The 16797-nt window shown below is 42.8% G+C and overlaps 1 protein-coding gene across 1 annotated transcript in view; it reads right to left on the bottom strand.

The window, feature by feature from the left end:
* Window positions 1–375: 375 nt before the first annotated feature.
* UBE2M (ubiquitin conjugating enzyme E2 M) overlaps window positions 376–16797 on the bottom strand; it is a 35414-nt gene continuing 18992 nt past the window's right edge. Inside the window, exons 5-6 of the mRNA XM_077457744.1 lie at window positions 7777–7840; window positions 376–2170 (exon numbers count right to left, since the gene is read on the bottom strand). Coding sequence (XP_077313870.1) covers window positions 2030–2170; window positions 7777–7840 — 205 coding nt within the window. The 3' untranslated portion in view covers window positions 376–2029. The remainder of the gene's footprint in view (window positions 2171–7776; window positions 7841–16797) is intronic.

Genomic DNA, 16797 nt, shown 5'->3' with positions numbered 1-16797 from the left:
TATGTACGGTTTTACTAACATATCAAAGTTACAAAATTGTGTTTAGACATTAACTTTGTTTACCCTTAGGCGTGAAGGGGTTAAAAATGTCATTAGCACGTTGATGAGGGAGGAACCAGGGGAAGCAAAATGTAAGCAGATCTTCAGCTCTATCGATCTTTTTCATTTTTTTTTCAGTCGTGCGAATATTTAAAAATAACTTTTTTTTTGGAAGGAGAAGGATCCTTTTAGTGTGTTGGCTTTGAAAATGACATTTATGTTATTCATCAATAGGTACAAAGACCAATGAGCGTTTTCTCTCTTTTACAACGGTGTAGAGTTCCTCTAATTCCAAAACACAATCCCCGCACATTAAACACCAGAGGCCAATAACGATCCGGTTTATTACCTTTTATTTATTTTTTGTCTTTTTGTTTTATTATTTAAAACCATACACGTCAAGAAGTGGACTCTAAAGGGTCTCATTCACAAGACCGCGGCACCCATTTACTGCACAGTAAACTGTCATTCTTCTTTAATAAAAAAAAAACAAAAAACAAAAACAAAAAAAAATAAAAATAACTGATGTCACCAAGCTTTGTGAATGAGGCTCTAAAACTGAAGGGTCGCCTCCGCCCTTAAGCATAAAAGGGCGCATAGACATGGCTGTCACAAAGGAGAGAGCAGCTGGGCTCCAGAACTTCCTTAAAGTTGTAGATTTTGCCGTGTAACCCTGAAGAGTACAGTGCCCACCCACCCGCAGGGACCCGCACTGACATCCAGCGCCGACAGCCTTCAGCCCGTGGGGTAAACCACAGCAAAGCTGCACGTTAATAAATATGCGTACTTACAGATCGCTTGACCCCAAGATGAAGGGAAAGGAGGCCGTTACGTGAAACAATGATAGATACAGAAGTGTGGGAACAGAAGGCCTACTGTCTTAAGGACTTTGTGACTTTCTGTCCCAGTAGTAATGACGATGGTGAAACAGCATGCCACCAGAACCTCTCTATTTAAAAAAAAAATAAAAAATCCTTTAGAAATAAAGCAGCATTGGGTTCTATCTGCAGTTCTGCATCTCCAGTAGGTTGGAAATCCCTAAAATGTATCACTGTTTCCATCTTAAAAGGAATTCCACCTTAAATTAATTCAGCTTGCAGAGTACCATGGAAAGTTCCTTCTTTCCACAATACTCCCCAAGATTTCATAATCAGACTCTGTGCCATTATAGTAATTTTCACCTGCAGTGCCACCTGCTGGTGAAACTGGGTAGAACAGCCACAGCCCTTTAAATGCAATGGGTACCCACGGCCCTTTTGTCTGACTTGGTAGGTCAGCAGATGACCAGAGGGAGGCTGGGAAGGATCCTAATCATATTTGTTAGCTGGTAGGATCGGCAACAGAAGGTGGAAGGGGGGGGGGTTAATTAAACTCAAAAGAAAAGCCTGCCAGCCGACTCAATGGATTCTTTTCTGTCTTTTAATAAAATTACGAGAAGAGACAATGGGTGGAAAATGCTGATCAAAACAGAAAATATTAACAAAACTTTTTAAGGCCACCGAAATTCTGAAATGACTTCACATGGGCTAAAGAAATTATGAAAAGAAATAAAAAAAAACAAAAAAAAAAAAAAAACCTTATAATTCAGTCACTGACGTTCAGAAATTTCTATGATGGCAAAAGAAAATCTTGGGAAAAGGTCATGGATAAATTATGAACCCATCAATAAATAGAAGCTCTGCGAGGGAGGTGGGGGAGAAGGACGTGAGGTATTGAGAGCCAGGTGGTGGCGCTGTTGAGTACTGTAATATGTGCACGCAGTGCTCCCTCCCAATACAAAGGGATAGCAGCAGGACATGGGACCTTGCATAGGTCTATCCACATCGGGAGCTCCGCCCAGACTTGGTGGGCGTGGCTGTAAGAAAGGGGGAGGCGCTGTATGGATGAGCGACGGGAATAAGAAGGGGGGGGGGGGGGGGGGTTTAGGACAGGAAGAGGAGAGAAGAAGGTCAGATGGGTGGTGGGTTTTGCACTCGGAAGCTGCAGAGTTTTATTTCAGGCAGCGCTCAAAATAGGTGGATCCTATGTAGCCCCCCCGCATGGACCGCTGGACATTCTGTTCAAACAGGCGTCTGTTGTTTTGAAGAACTTCAGCGGCTTCTTTGTTTAATGGGTCTTCAGGGTTTGGCTCCTAATAGACAACAAGAAAAAAACTGACATTACAGTAATTAGGAAATAGACATTAGTGTAAAATACAGGTACAAGTGTTTAATTGCTTAGTAACACAAATTGCTAATTAGCCAATCACGTGGCAGCAAGACGTGGTGAAGACTACTTGCTGAAGTTTAAACTGAGCATCAGAATGGGGAAGAAAGGGGATTTAAGTGACTTTGAGCATGGTTACAGACGGGCTGGTCTGAGTATTTCAAAAACGGCTGATCTCCTGGGATTTTCACACAAAACCATCTCTCGGGTTTATAGAGTATAGTCAGAAAAAGAGAAAATATCCAGTAAGTGGCAGCTGTGTGCAGGAAAATGCCCTTTTGATCTTAGAGGTCAGAAGAGAATGCGCAGACTGGTTTGGGATGATAGGACAACAAGCAACTCAAATAACCACTGGTTGCATCCAAGGTATGCAGGATACCAGTTCTGAACACACAACACATCAGAACCTTGAAGCAGATGGGCTACAGCAGCAGAAGACCACAACACTGGGTGCCTCTCCTGTCGGCTATGAAGAGGAAACTGAGGCTACAATTCACACAGGATCACCAAAATTGGACAATAGAAAATTGGAAAATGTTGCCTGGTCTGATGAGTCTTGATTTCAGCTGTGACATTCAGATGGTAGGGTCAGAATTTAGAGTAAACAACATGAAAGCAATCCAGGGATCCACCCTGCCTTGTAGCAACGGTTTAGGCTGGTGGTGGTGTAATGGGTGTGGGGGATATATTCTTGGCACACTTTGGACCCCTTAGTACCAACTGAGCATCCTTTAACCACTTCAGCCCCAGAATGTTTTACCCCCTCTTCCTGACCAGAGCACTTACAATTTGCCACTGCATCGCTTTAACTGGTAATTGCGCGGTCATGCGATGCTGTACCCAAACAAAATTTGCGTCCTTTTGTTCCCACAAATAGAGCTTTCTTTTGGTGCCATTTGATCACGTCTACAGTTTAAATTGTTTGCGCTATACACAATTTCTTTAAAAAAAAAAAAAAAACAACAATTTTTTTTACTATTTGCTATAATAAATATCTCCAAAAATGTTTTTTTTTTTTTAATTTCTTCATCAGTTTAGGCCAATATATATTCTTCTCGTTTTTTTTTACCAAACATATAGATATAAGTGTATATTGATTGGTTTGCGCAAAAGTTATAGTGTCTAAAAAATATGGGAAAGATTTATGGCATTTTTATTATTATTTTTCTGGTAGTAATGGTGATGATCTGCGATTTTTGTGGTATTGCGACACAGACCAGACACTTGACATTTTTGGGACCATTCACATTTATACAGTGATCAGTGCTATAAAAATGCACCGATTACTGTGTATGACACTGGTAGGGAAGGGGTTAACACCAGGGGGCGATCAAGGGGTTAAATGTGTTCCCTCAATGTGTTCTAAATGTATGGGGATAGGACCGAGTAGGAGGAGACATTTTGCTGTTCCTACTTACTAGGAACAAACGACATGTCTCCTCTCCTCTAACAGCACAGGGATGTGTGTCAAGCAGCTTGCTATGGGGACACCGGTCAAGGGGGAGTCAGCAGCGCTGGCGGGGACCCAAGAGGAGGAGAATCTGGGTTGCTGAAAGCAATGATTTTGGCAAGTATGTCTCCCTTCCTCCAGTCAGTCCACCCAATCCACAGTTAGAAAGCATTCCCTAGGAGCACACTTAACCCCTTGATTGCCCCTTCCCTGCCAGTGTCATTCATACAGTAAACCATGCATTTTTTTTTTTTTATCACTGATCACTGTATTGGCATCACTGGTCCCTAAAAAGTATCACTTAGTGTCCGATTTGTCCACCACAATGCCCCAGTCTCGTTAAAAATCACTGATCTCCATTACTAGTAAAAACTAGTAAAAATAAAAATGCCATAAAAAATATCCCACAGTCTGTAGACACAATACATTTTGCACAAACCAATCAATATTATGCTAATTGGGATTTTTTTTTTTTTACCAAAAATATGTAGCAGAATATACATTGGCCTAAATTGAAGAAATTTTATTTATTTTTTTACATATTTTTATTGGGTATGTATTCTAGCAGAAAGTAAAAAAAAATGTTTTTTTCCCCAAAGTTATTGCTTTTTTGTTTTTTTTTTACATTATAGCGCAAAAACTTATACTCACTGCAGAGGTGATCAAATCCCACCAAAAAAAAAAAAAAAAAAACACAACATTTTATTTGGGTACAACATTGAACGGCCACACAATTGTCAGCTGAATAACGCAGTGCCGTATCACAAAAAATGCCCTGGTTATTAAGGGGGTAAATCCTCCTTGGGCTGAAGCGGTTAATACCACTCCATTCACACCTATGCAGTTTGCTTTTGAGCATTTCTGCAGTGCGTTTTCTGGGGGGGGGGTTTTTTCGTGATTTTACGGAGTTTGTTTGGCAGATTAAAAAATGCACTACATGCTTCTTGGAAGCTTCTGTATTGAACTCTCTTAAACCAAAAAAAGTCCCTGACCCTTTCCAAAAACGCACTGATGTGAACGTGCTCCAAAAGGAACCCATGTTAAAAATAATGTTCTGCGTTTCTGCAAAAAGTATGAAAAAAAAACGCATTGATGGGAACTGAGCCTTAAATCCACTGCTGAGGGAAAAAAAAAACAATTTCCCTCTGGGTGATCAATGTACAGTGGATATAAAAAGTCTACACACCCCTGTTAAAATGTCAGGTTTCTGTGATGTAAAAGGATGAGACAAAGATAAATCATGTCAGAACTTTTTCCACCTTTAAATGTGACCTATAAAGTGTACAACTCGGTTGAAAAACAAACAAATATTTGGGGGGGGGGGGGGGTCCATAGATGCCGAATGCAGGACTCGGCCTCACTCCTCAGCAGCCGCATCATTGGATTTGATTGACAGCAGCAGGAGCCAATGACTGCGCTGCTATCAATCTATCCAATCAACATCCGACAACCCCCTAGCAGAGAGACGGCGCGTCCCTGTGGGACAAGTTCGAGGGTTCAGGTAAGTGAAAAGGGGGGGCTGGGGGCCGGTCACTGACAGGTGTTTTTCACCTTAATGCATAGGATGCATTATCAATGCAAAAACCATGAACCTTTACAACCCCTTTAAGCAATCACATTCAAACTCATATTAGATAGTAGACCAGGGGTTGACAAATTTGCTTGGAATCTAGGAGCCAGCTAAAAAAGTTAGGAGCCGGGTCCGTGACGGCGATCTGGACCTGTCCCTGGCCTGACATGGAGAAGAGTGAGGGGAAGATAGCGCCCCCAGCCCCTCACCTGTCTCCAAGTCATTGCCCATAGCTCTTAGACATATTTATTTTTTTCAAATGACAAATTTTTTTTAAATTGCATTTTAGTGTAAATATGAGATGTGAGGTCTCTCTGACCCCAGATCTCATATACAAGAGGACCTGTCATGCTTTTTTCTATTACAAGGGATTTTTACATTCCTTGTAATAGGAATAAAAGTGACACACTTTTTTTTTTTTTTTTTTTAAAGAACAGTGAAAAAAATAAAAATAAAAGTTAAAATAAAAAAATATATATTTTAAACGCGCCCTGTCCTGCCAAGCTTGCGTGCAGAAGCGAACGCATATATGAAAGCGGTGTTCAAATCACACATGTGAGGTATCGCTGCGATCGGTAGAGTGAGAGCAAAAATTCTAGCCCCAGACCTTCTCTGTAACTTAAAAAGTGCAACCTGTAGAATTTTTTAAACGGCGCCTATGGAGATTTTAAAGGGTAAAAGTTTGTCGCCATTCCATGAGCGGGCGCAATTTTGAAGCATGACATGTTTGGTATCGATTTACTCGACGCAACATTATCTTTCACAATATTAAAAAAAATTGGGCTAACTTTACTGTTGTCTTTTATTTTTTTTTATTAAATACATTTTCCCCAAAAAAGTGCGCTTGTAAGTCCGCTGTGCAAATACGGTGTGACAGACAGTATTGCAACGACCACCATTTTATTCTTTAGGGTGTTAGAATAATATATATATATATATATATATATAATTTTTAGGGGTTCTGAGTAAAGGGAAGGAAAATAGGCTGGCAGGCAGGGAAAATTAGCATTGCATCCATTAGCATTGCTGGTTGTAATTCCAACGGCCACCACAAGAGGGCGCCAGATTCCAGAAGGAACCATAGGATCGTAGAAGGCCTCAAAGCCGGGGGCTAAATTACCGGCCGCCGGCGGCGCGGCCCGACGCGATCGCGCCGGGGGGGTCCGCAGAGACAGCATACCCCCAGCTGTGCTGCCCCAGGCGCCAGTTCGCTAATTCTAGTCGCAAATGCGACCTGGTGCCCGGGTTTTGTCGAGCCCTGTAGTAGACAAATGCCATCAGTACCTGAATCCGATTAAAAATCTGTGGGGTGATCTGAAGAGGGCTGTGCACAGGAGATGCCCTCACAATCTGACAGATTTGGAGTGTTAATGTAAAAAAAGTGGGCAAATATTGCCAAGATGTACAATGCTTTTTACTTCACTCCGCCTAAAAGATTTGTTGTTTGTTGTTCAATTGAGTTGTACAGTTTATAGGTCACATTAAAGGTGGAAAAGGTTCTGAAATGATTTTTCTTTGTCTCATTTTTTTAGATCACAGAAACCTGACATTTTAACAGGTGTGTGTAGACTTTTTATATCCATATTATACATTGAAAGGATTTTTAACAAACTTTGGTGCAGATTCCTGCCTTTTGCTATTCTGAAGAAATCACTGTCTCTATCCATGTGCAAAAGTGTATCTAATATGAGTTTCCTAATTATTAAATCATCTGCTGCAACTGCAGGGTCTGCATCCCTTTAGACATGATTTCCTGTTGGGAGTATCTAACCAAAAACAACATTTTTGTTGCAGGGGGTGCCTGAAATCTGACTTGTATCTTAGGGCCGACTTCCGGCAAAATCAGTGAGCCAATCACACAAGCAGGAAATTATGTTTCTGGGGGGTGTTCTGTACAAAATTTGGTGTACAGAACACCTCCAGGTAGCCGCATTGCATTTTCAGGTCATTGTTAATAACAGTCAATAACAATATGACTTGTGTCGCAATTGTGAATGCTCTATTTTTTCTTCTTTATTTGCTTTTTTTCCCCCCCACAAAAGTGGAGTTACCCTTTAAAGTGTTCCTAACGGCAGAAGTTTTTTTTTACCTGCATGTATTCTATGCATGCAGGTAAAAAAAAAAAACTTTGTGCAGCAGCCCCCCAAAATACTTACCTGAGCCCCCTCTCAATTCAGTGATGTGCACCAGTGCCTCGGCTCTCTGCTTCCTCATTGGCAGAGTCCCCAAAGAGCCCATTGTAACCTCTTGCTGACCATGCCACACATAAGAGCGCACCAACTGTGCCCCCCCAGCACAGTGACAGTCACAGACATCTCCCGCTCTCTTTACGATCGGCACCTGGTGGCACAGACTTTTTTTTGATCAGGATACCATTGCTGACATTCAAACGCAATCTGTCACCCTTCCCCGCGATAAGATCCAGCTAAAGAGAGGGGCTGAGTAGGGGTTAATAAAAGTGGAAATTTCCTGCATGATATTCAACCATTGCTGTATATCGCTCAATACTCACCAAGAAGAGATACTGCAGGCCATATATTATTGAATTTATCGTGAGTACAGGCTTCCAGTCCTCCCTGTAAATATACATTATGAAAATTACACACAAAGCAATCAGTCTGGACAATCCCAGCAAATGGATGGGAACATCATTCCAAGAACTAATAACCACAGCCACCTCAATAATAGTAACACGCTCTCTGCCTCCACCTGCCCGCAGGAGGATCAATCCCATATACAGTGTAAGTACTAGGAGGGCACTGCTCGTTCCTGTGGTAGTAAAAATGAAGTTGGAATTGGGAAGAGGGCAGTGTGCAAATTCTAAGACTCTTTTTCAGAATAAATAAAATAAAATATAGACTGAAATTCGTTTTAGTGCACCCAAATACAATATAACACCCATTTTGTGGACAAAATATAAAAAGAGGAGGTTGTGTCAGGTAAACAGACCAAACATAACAAACAAAATTGTGCCCACCCACAAAAAAGCAAAAAAACTCTGATACCCAAAATTGTCCTTAGGCGACCCTCTAAAGGGTTATCAATTTAGAGTTATAGTGGTTGTAAACCCTTATAGACCACTTTGACCTACAGGTAAGCTTAGATTAAGGCTTACCTGTAGGTCCATGAAATATCTCCTAAAACATTTACAAAAAGACAGGCACCGCTGTCTATGGTGCATGCGCTGTAGACGGTAGACAGCGGCACGCAGGGGCACTGATCATGCCGTCAACGGCGATATGCCGTTAGTGGCGGCTCCCATGCGCATGTGCGGGAGTGACATCATCGCTGCTCCAGCACTGTGAGTGGCCGGAGCAGCGATACCCGGAAAAAGATGGACGCTTCGGACTACAGGGGACAGCGGTGTCATCGATGGCTCCTGTGTCAGGTAACTGACACATAATGGGCAACGACGCGATGCATCGTTGCCCATTATGCTTTACCTTTGCAGGGAGACACAGGAAGTAAACCCATCAGGGTTTACTTCCTCTTTAACAATAAAACTGGCCTCAATATTGAACTCTATGGTATGCACATGCATTTATTCCTGTACTGGGAACATTTTACAATTTTTTTATTTTATTTTAAAATAACACTGACCCTTATCTTTATTTATTTCAGATATTTATAACGCCATCAATTTAAGCAGCCCTTTACATATACATTATACATTCACTTCAGTCCTAACCCTCAAGGACCCTAAAACCTAATGCTGCGCACACACGACCGCACTTTCTGGCAGAAAAGGTCCAACGGAATCATTCCGACGGATATTACGATCGTGTGTGAGCTTCACAGGACTTTTTTCTTCAAAAATTCAGACGGACCTAGAAATAGAACATGTTTCATATCTTTCCGACTGACTCAATCCCCATTGGGAAAACCGTTTGTCTGTATGCTGGTCCGATGGACCAAAAACGACACAAGGGCAGCTATTGGCTACTGAACTTCCTTTTCTAGTCCCGTCATCACGTTCAAAATGAACGGACTTTGGTCCGTTCATGTGTGGGCAAGTCCGTTCGGTCGGAAGTCTGTCAGAAATTTGGTCGGAAATCCATCAGGAAGACCGGACATTTTCTGACAGGAAATTCCGGTCGTGTGTACACGGCATAACTCACATTCATACATATACTAGGATCAATTTAGACAGGCTGTCTTTAGAGTGTGGGAGGAAACCGGAGTACCCACACAGGCACAGGGAGAACATGCAAACTCCAGGCAGGTAGTGTCGTAGTTGGGATTCAAACCAGCAACCCTTTTTGCTGCTAAGTGAAAGTGTTAACCACTACACCACTGTGCCGCCCTCACTCCAACGTTTGTGGCAATACCTCACGTGTAGGGCAAGCGCTCTTTACAAACACACGTGCACGCCATATGTGTGTGTGTGCGTGTGCAGGGCTACCAGGTTGCTTTTACTTTATTTTTGCATAATTTTTTTTTTTGGCCTCAATTTTGGTCTCATCTGACCACAGCACTTTCTCACAGTCTCTCTCTGAATCCTTTAGGTGTTGATTGGCATGACTGTACATGTGCCTTCTTGAGGAGGGGGACTCGCTGTGTTTGGAGGAAGAAAAATGCTGACTATGACCCTAAGAATACCATCCCTAGAGACAAGCACAGAGGTGGAAACATGATGCTTTGGGGTGGGTTCTCTGCTAAAAGTACAGTCTGGCTTTGCTGCATTGAGGGGCCAATGGACGGGGCCATGTATTGTAAAATCGTGGATGAGAACCGTCTTTCCTCAGCCAAAACACTAAAGATGGATCATGGATACAGATCTTTCAGAATGACAATGACCCAAAAACATAACCGCAAGGCAACAAAGGAGTGGCTCGAGAAGCAGCACATTAACGACTTAAAGTGGATGTAAACCCAATGTCCTTGTTTCTAAACTACTGCCATAGGGGTTATCTATAAGGAGAGACATGCCTCCTGCATGTATCTTCACCTGTCAAATGGCTCCCCTCTATCTGCTATGAGACCCGAAAAACTGCAGATTCTGTGGGTGGGTCTGTTGTCTGGAGCTCAGCGATAGACTTGTGATGTCAGTAGACTCCCCGCCCACCTCTACACTCCCCTTATCAATATGTATTTTCTCCTGTGTATTTATTACACTGAACTTCTGCTATGATCTCTAACATCCACTGAAAAGACAGGAAAGACCCCACGTGACTTCAGCATGCCCAATTATGCTGAGGTGTGGAACATCCAATCCTTGCAGAGCAGCAGAAGAAAGGAGTGGGAGGGAATTAAAAAAAGAATGCATGTCTCTTAGGCTAGTGCACGAGATGTGTAAATCACCTGTCACTCACAGCAAGGGGGAGGATTTGACAACGTTTTTCTCTGTTTGTCAAGATTTATCTCATTGAACAATAAAAGAGGATTGCTCAGAGCTGGGTTAACTCTTTGTGGCAAGACTGGGCTCAAATGATAGGAAATCTTATACTCTACACAAAAAAAAATAATAATAATAATAAAGGTTTACATCCACTTTAAGGACCGGCCTCTTTTTGGATGTGTTGTTTACAAGTTAAAAACATTTTTCTGGGTAGAAAATTACTTAGAACCCCCCAAACATTATAAAAAATGTTTCTAACACCCTAGAGAATAAAATGGCGGTATTTGCAATACTTTGTCACACTGTACCTATCCGGACACTATCCGATGGGGGACCATATTTGATAGGACACCAGATCGCCTCCGCTGCCGCCGACTGCTCCGGTAAGTGGCAGAGGGCACCGTAGCGTGGCGGGGGGCCCTCTCCCACTGCCGATAAAAGTGGTCTTGCGGTGACCACTTTTAGCTTGTAGCCAACCGCTTGCTGAACACAGAAAACACGGTAGCTAGCTGCTGCCATAACACTAACTGTCCTCAAAGTGAGGACGTATATTGGCAGTCGGCAAGTGGTTAAGGTAATGGAGTGGCCAGCCAGTCTCCAAGCCTTTATCCTATAGAAAATGTATGGAGGCCGCTGAAATTTCAAGTTGCCAAGAAACATTAAAAAAAGAGTTTATTTTTAATTTCCAGTTCATACTTACCTAGTTGGAAGCAGTATCAGACTGATACTGCAGCTATTCCTCGCCGTCTCTGCTCTGAGAACCGAGCCACTGAACATGGCCGATGGCTCAGTTTTCACAGATCCCAGAGAGAAGAGCTGCTGACTTCAGTTAGTGTCTCTCCTTTCTGCTTCTCCACGCTCATTGGAGCGCTGAGCTGTGAAGCTGTGAGTGGGGGGGCAGCTGATTCAGACTTGGAAATTGGGATGATGTGCTGCCTTGACTGATGACAGTGATGTCAGCGGAGAATGGAATTCAGACCGATCTCCACTGAAAACAGATCACAGGAGTGCAAAACAAATTGCACTCCTGTGACCCAGAGGAGGGGCCCAGCCTAAAAAAAAAAAAAAAAAAAAAAAACTCAGGCTGGACTTCTTTAAGGATTTAGAGAAGATCTGTAAAGAAGAGTGGACCAAAATCCCTCCTGAGATGTGTGCAAACCTGGAAACCGACCACAAGAAACGTCTGACCTCTGTGCTTGCCAACAAGGGTTTCTCCACCAACTACTAAGTCAAGTTTTGATTGGGGCTCAAATACCTATTTTACTCACTGAACTGCAACTCAATTTAAAGTAGGGCTGAAACAACTAATCGATTATTATTTTCATAATTGATTAATCGGCCAGTAACAATGGGGTTAAAAAAAAAAAAAAAAAAAAAAAAACTAAAAAACTAAAATGAGCCCTTTATAGTACAAAAATATAATCACTACTGTAAATATTACATTCACAGTTCTACAGTAAAAAAAAAAAATGAACCCCTTCCAGTAGTGATTTGCTTTTTTTGTACCATAAAAGGGATAATTTTAGTCTTTTTAACCCCATTATGTTACTAAACATTTTAGGCCTGGTTCACATCTGTGTGTTTATTGGTGCTTTTTGCAGAAATGCACTACAGTTCATTTACATGGTTTGCTATGGGACACGTTCATATATGTGCTTTTTTCAGCCGCTGCATATTTGGAAAGGGTCGGGGACTTTTAACGCAAAACGGTGCTTTTTTTTGGTTCAATATACTTCAATGGAGAAGCTGCAGAAAAGAATGTAATGCGTTTTTGCTGCAAATTTGTGTTTTTTAATCTGCCCAAAAAAAAAAAAAAGAAATGCAAAAAACGCAAATTGCAGTAAATTCACGTGCGCAAAAATCAAAACAAACAGCAAAAAGCACTGCAGAAACAGATCAAAAGCAAAAACTGCATAGGTGTGTACCAAGCCTTATGCTAGCCCTACTTTTAAATTTTCAGGTGAGAATATTCAGACGAAAAATCTTTGTACATTCACTAAATGAAAGAATTTTGTTTGAAATTTTCACTTAATTTCTGAACAAAAACCACATACACTGTCTGAAAATTCCTTTGACCAAGAAGTTTTCTATTTCCAAATTGAACGAAGAACGTCAAATTGGGACTAGAACGTCAATTTGACCCCGCTTTTTTTTTATTTTATTGCTTTGATTAATCGGTTAACCTAAATCGGCCAACGAATCGATTATGAAAATAATCGTTAGTTGCAGCCCTAATTTAAAGCATTTGTTTTGTGTTTTTTTTTTCTGGATTATTGGTTGATAGTCTATCATTTAACCACTTTCAGACCGGACCATTTTGCTGGTAAATGACCAGAGGTCTTTTTACACTTTGGCACTGCGCTGCTTTAACTGGTAATTGCGCGGTCATGCAATGTTGTACCCAAACAAAATTTGCGTCCTTTTCTTCCCACAAATAGAGCTTTCTTTTGATGGTATTTGATTGCCTCTGCGATTTTTATTTTTTGCGATATAAACGTAAAAAGACCGCAAATTTTGAAAAAAAATGATATTTTCTACTTTTTGTTATTAGAAAAATCCAATAAACTCAATTTTAGTCATACATTTAGGCCAAAATGTATTCAGCCACATGTCTTTGGTAAAAAAAAAGTCAATAATTGTATATTTATTGGTTTGCGCAAAAGTTGTCACATCTACAAACTAAGGTACGTTTTCTGGAATTTACGCAGCTTTTAGTTTACGACTGCCTATCTCATTTCTTGAGGTGCTAAAATGGCAGGGCAGTACAAAACCCCCCCAAATGACCCCATTTTGGAAAGTAGACCCCCTAAGGAAATTGATAAGAGGCATGTTGAGCCCATTGAATATTTTATTTTTTTGCCTCAAGCGATTGAATAATGACAAAAAAAAAATTTTTTTTTTTTTTTTACACAAAGTTGTCACTAAATGATATATTGCTCACACATGCTATGGGCGTATGTGAAATGACACCCCAAAATAAATTCTGCTGCTTCTCCTGAGTACGGGGATACCACATATGTGGGACTTTTTGGGAGCCTAGCCGCGTACGGGGCCCCGAAAACCAAGCACCGCCTTCAGGCTTTCTAAGGGCGTAAATTTTTGAGTTCACTTCTCACTACCTATTACAGTTTTGAAGGCCATAAAATGCCAAGATGGCACAAAACCCCCACAAATGACCCCATTTTAGAAAGTAGACACCCCAAGCTATTTGCTGAGAGGCATGTTGAGTTCATGGAATATTTTATATTTTGCCACAAGTTGCGGGAAAATTACAAACTTTTTTTTTTTTTTTTTTTTTTCACAAAGTTGTCACTAAATGATATATTGCTCACACATGCCATGGGCATATGTGAAATGACACCCCAAAATAAATTCTGCTGCTTCTCCTGAGTACGGGGATACCACATATGTGGGACTTTTTGGGAGCCTAGCCGCGTACGGGGCCCCGAAAACCAAGCACCGCCTTCAGGCTTTCTAAGGGCGTAAATATTTGACTTCACTCCTCACTACCTATTACAGTTTTGAAGGCCATAAAATGCCAAGATGGCACAAAACCCCCACAAATGACCCCATTTTAGAAAGTAGACACCCCAAGCTATTTGCTGAGAGGCATGTTGAGTCCATGGAATATTTTATATTTTGCCACAAGTTGCGGGAAAATTACAAACTTTTTTTTTTTTTTTTTTTTTTTCACAAAGTTGTCACTAAATGATATATTGCTCACGCATGCCATGGGCATATGTGAAATGACACCCCAAAATAAATTCTGCTGCTTCTCCTGAGTACGGGGATACCACATATGTGGGACTTTTTGGGAGCCTAGCCGCGTACGGGGCCCCGAAAACCAAGCACCGCCTTCAGGCTTTCTAAGGGCGTTACAGTTTTGAAGGCCATAAAATGCCAAGATGGCACAAACCCCCCCCAAATGACCCCATTTTGGAAAGTAGACACCCCTAAATTTAGGGGTACACTAGTGAGACTAGGTAATAAATGGCGGGTGCCCTGAAACTATAAAAAAATAACTAACCAACCAGCGTCACCTGTAACAGTTATATGGTGATCACTGGTGAAAGGGTTAACTAGGGGGCAATCAGGGGGCTTTATGCGGTAGTATATGGGGGTCCCTGGCGCTATAAAAAGCTGCGGCGAACCTAAATACCTACTTGCCTAACTAGCGTCACCTGTGACACTAATACAGCGATCAGAAAAACGATCGCTTATTAGGCTGGGTTCACACTGGAGCGATGCGGGAACGCCACGAATGCGCGGCGGGTTCCCGCATCGCATGCCTCCCGGCGGCAGTTCACACTGCCCTATGCGAACTGCTGGGAGTGTCAGTGAAATGTTACTGACACCCCCAGATCAGTTCGCATATCGCAGTGCGATCTGCAAACTCGGATCGCATGGTGTGAACACCCATGCGATCCGATTCTGCTGCGGGCCAAAAAAAGGGTCCCGTGCGAATTTGCGGCGGGTGCGGCGGGTGTGGCGGGTGCGGCGAATGGCTGAACTCGAATCGCACAGAGATCGGATGTGATTTGCACTGCAGTGCGAATCACATCCGTTCTCAAACCGCTGCAATCTGAACCCAGCCTTAGTGACACTGGCGACGGGGGGTGATCACGGGGTTAAACCTTTATTGGGGGGGTTAGGGGGGTACCTTAGAACTAAAGGGGGCTAACCCTAACTGCCCTAACAGTTATTAGTCACAAATGACACCCGCCGGGTGATCAGGGGGTTAAACCTTTATTAGGTAATAAATGGCGGGTGCCCTGAAACTATAAAAAAATAACTAACCAACCAGCGTCACCTGTAACAGTTATATGGTGATCACTGGTGAAAGGGTTAACTAGGGGGCAATCAGGGGGCTTTATGCGGTAGTATATGGGGGTCCCTGGCGCTATAAAAAGCTGCGGCGAACCTAAATACCTACCTGCCTAACTAGCGTCACCTGGGACACTAATACGGCGATCAGAAAAATGATCGCTTATTAGGCTGGGTTCACACTGGAGCGATGCGGAAACGCCGCGAATCCGCGGCGGGTTCCCGCATCGCATGCCTCCCGGCGGCAGTTCACACTGCCCTATGCGAACTGCTGGGAGTGTCAGTGAAATGTTACTGACACCCCCAGATCAGTTCGCATATCGCAGTGCGATCTGCAAACTCGGATCGCATGGTGTGAACACCCATGCGATCCGATTCTGCTGCGGGCCAAAAAAAGGGTCCCGTGCGAATTTGCGGCGGGTGCGGCGGGTGTGGCGGGTGCGGCGGGTGCGGCGAATGGCTGAACTCGAATCGCACAGAGATCGGATGTGATTTGCACTGCAGTGCGGTGCGAATCACATTCGTTCTCATAAACCGCTGCAATGTGAACCCAGCCTTAGTGACACTGGCGACGGGGGGTGATCACGGGGTTAAACCTTTATTGGGGGGGTTAGGGGGGTACATTAGAACTAAAGGGGGCTAACTCTAACTGCCCTAACAGTTATTACAGTCACAAATGACACCAATGCAAAAAAAAAAAAAAAAAAAAAAAAAATGACATTGGTGTCACTGTGACTGGGGGGCAGGGGTAATTGGGGGGGTGATCGGGGGGTAAAGGGGGGGTGTGAGTGTGCCTGGCATGTTCTACTGTGTGTGGGATGTGTTGGTGCAACTCACTGATCCGCTCTCCTCCGTGTCGGAACGAAAAATACCGACACGGAGGAGAGAATACATCACTTCCTCTCCTGTGTTTACATTACAGGAGAGGAAGTGATGTCACCGGGGATTTCTATTCGTCGGGAGCGATCGCGAGGGGGTGGCCATGAATGAATGGCCGTCCCCTCGTCCGGGATCGCTCCCGAACGAAAACCGACCGCCGCAGGCACCGGGCGGGGGCCCGATCGGGCCCCCGACCCGCGGGAGGCAAATCACGTACATGTACGTGCTTATGCCTGCCCGTGCCATTCTGCCGACGTACATCGGCGTTAGGCGGTCGGCAAGTGGTTAACATACACCTGTGATAAAAATTATAGACCCTTAATTTCTCTGTAAGTGGGAAAGCGTACAAAATCTGCAGGGGATCAGATCACACACACACACACACACACACACACATATATATAAATAACACACCTATACATATAGATATATATATTACATACACACACACACAGCAAGTGGTTAAATATAACTGAAATCATTCTGTTATAT

The sequence above is a fragment of the Lithobates pipiens genome, unplaced genomic scaffold, assembly GCF_037356315.1.
Source record: "Lithobates pipiens isolate NorthernLeopardFrog02 unplaced genomic scaffold, aLitPip1_a1.2 Scaffold_27, whole genome shotgun sequence".
Classification (NCBI taxonomy): Eukaryota; Metazoa; Chordata; class Amphibia; order Anura; family Ranidae; genus Lithobates; species Lithobates pipiens.
This window is presented reverse-complemented; position numbering and strand designations above follow the sequence as displayed.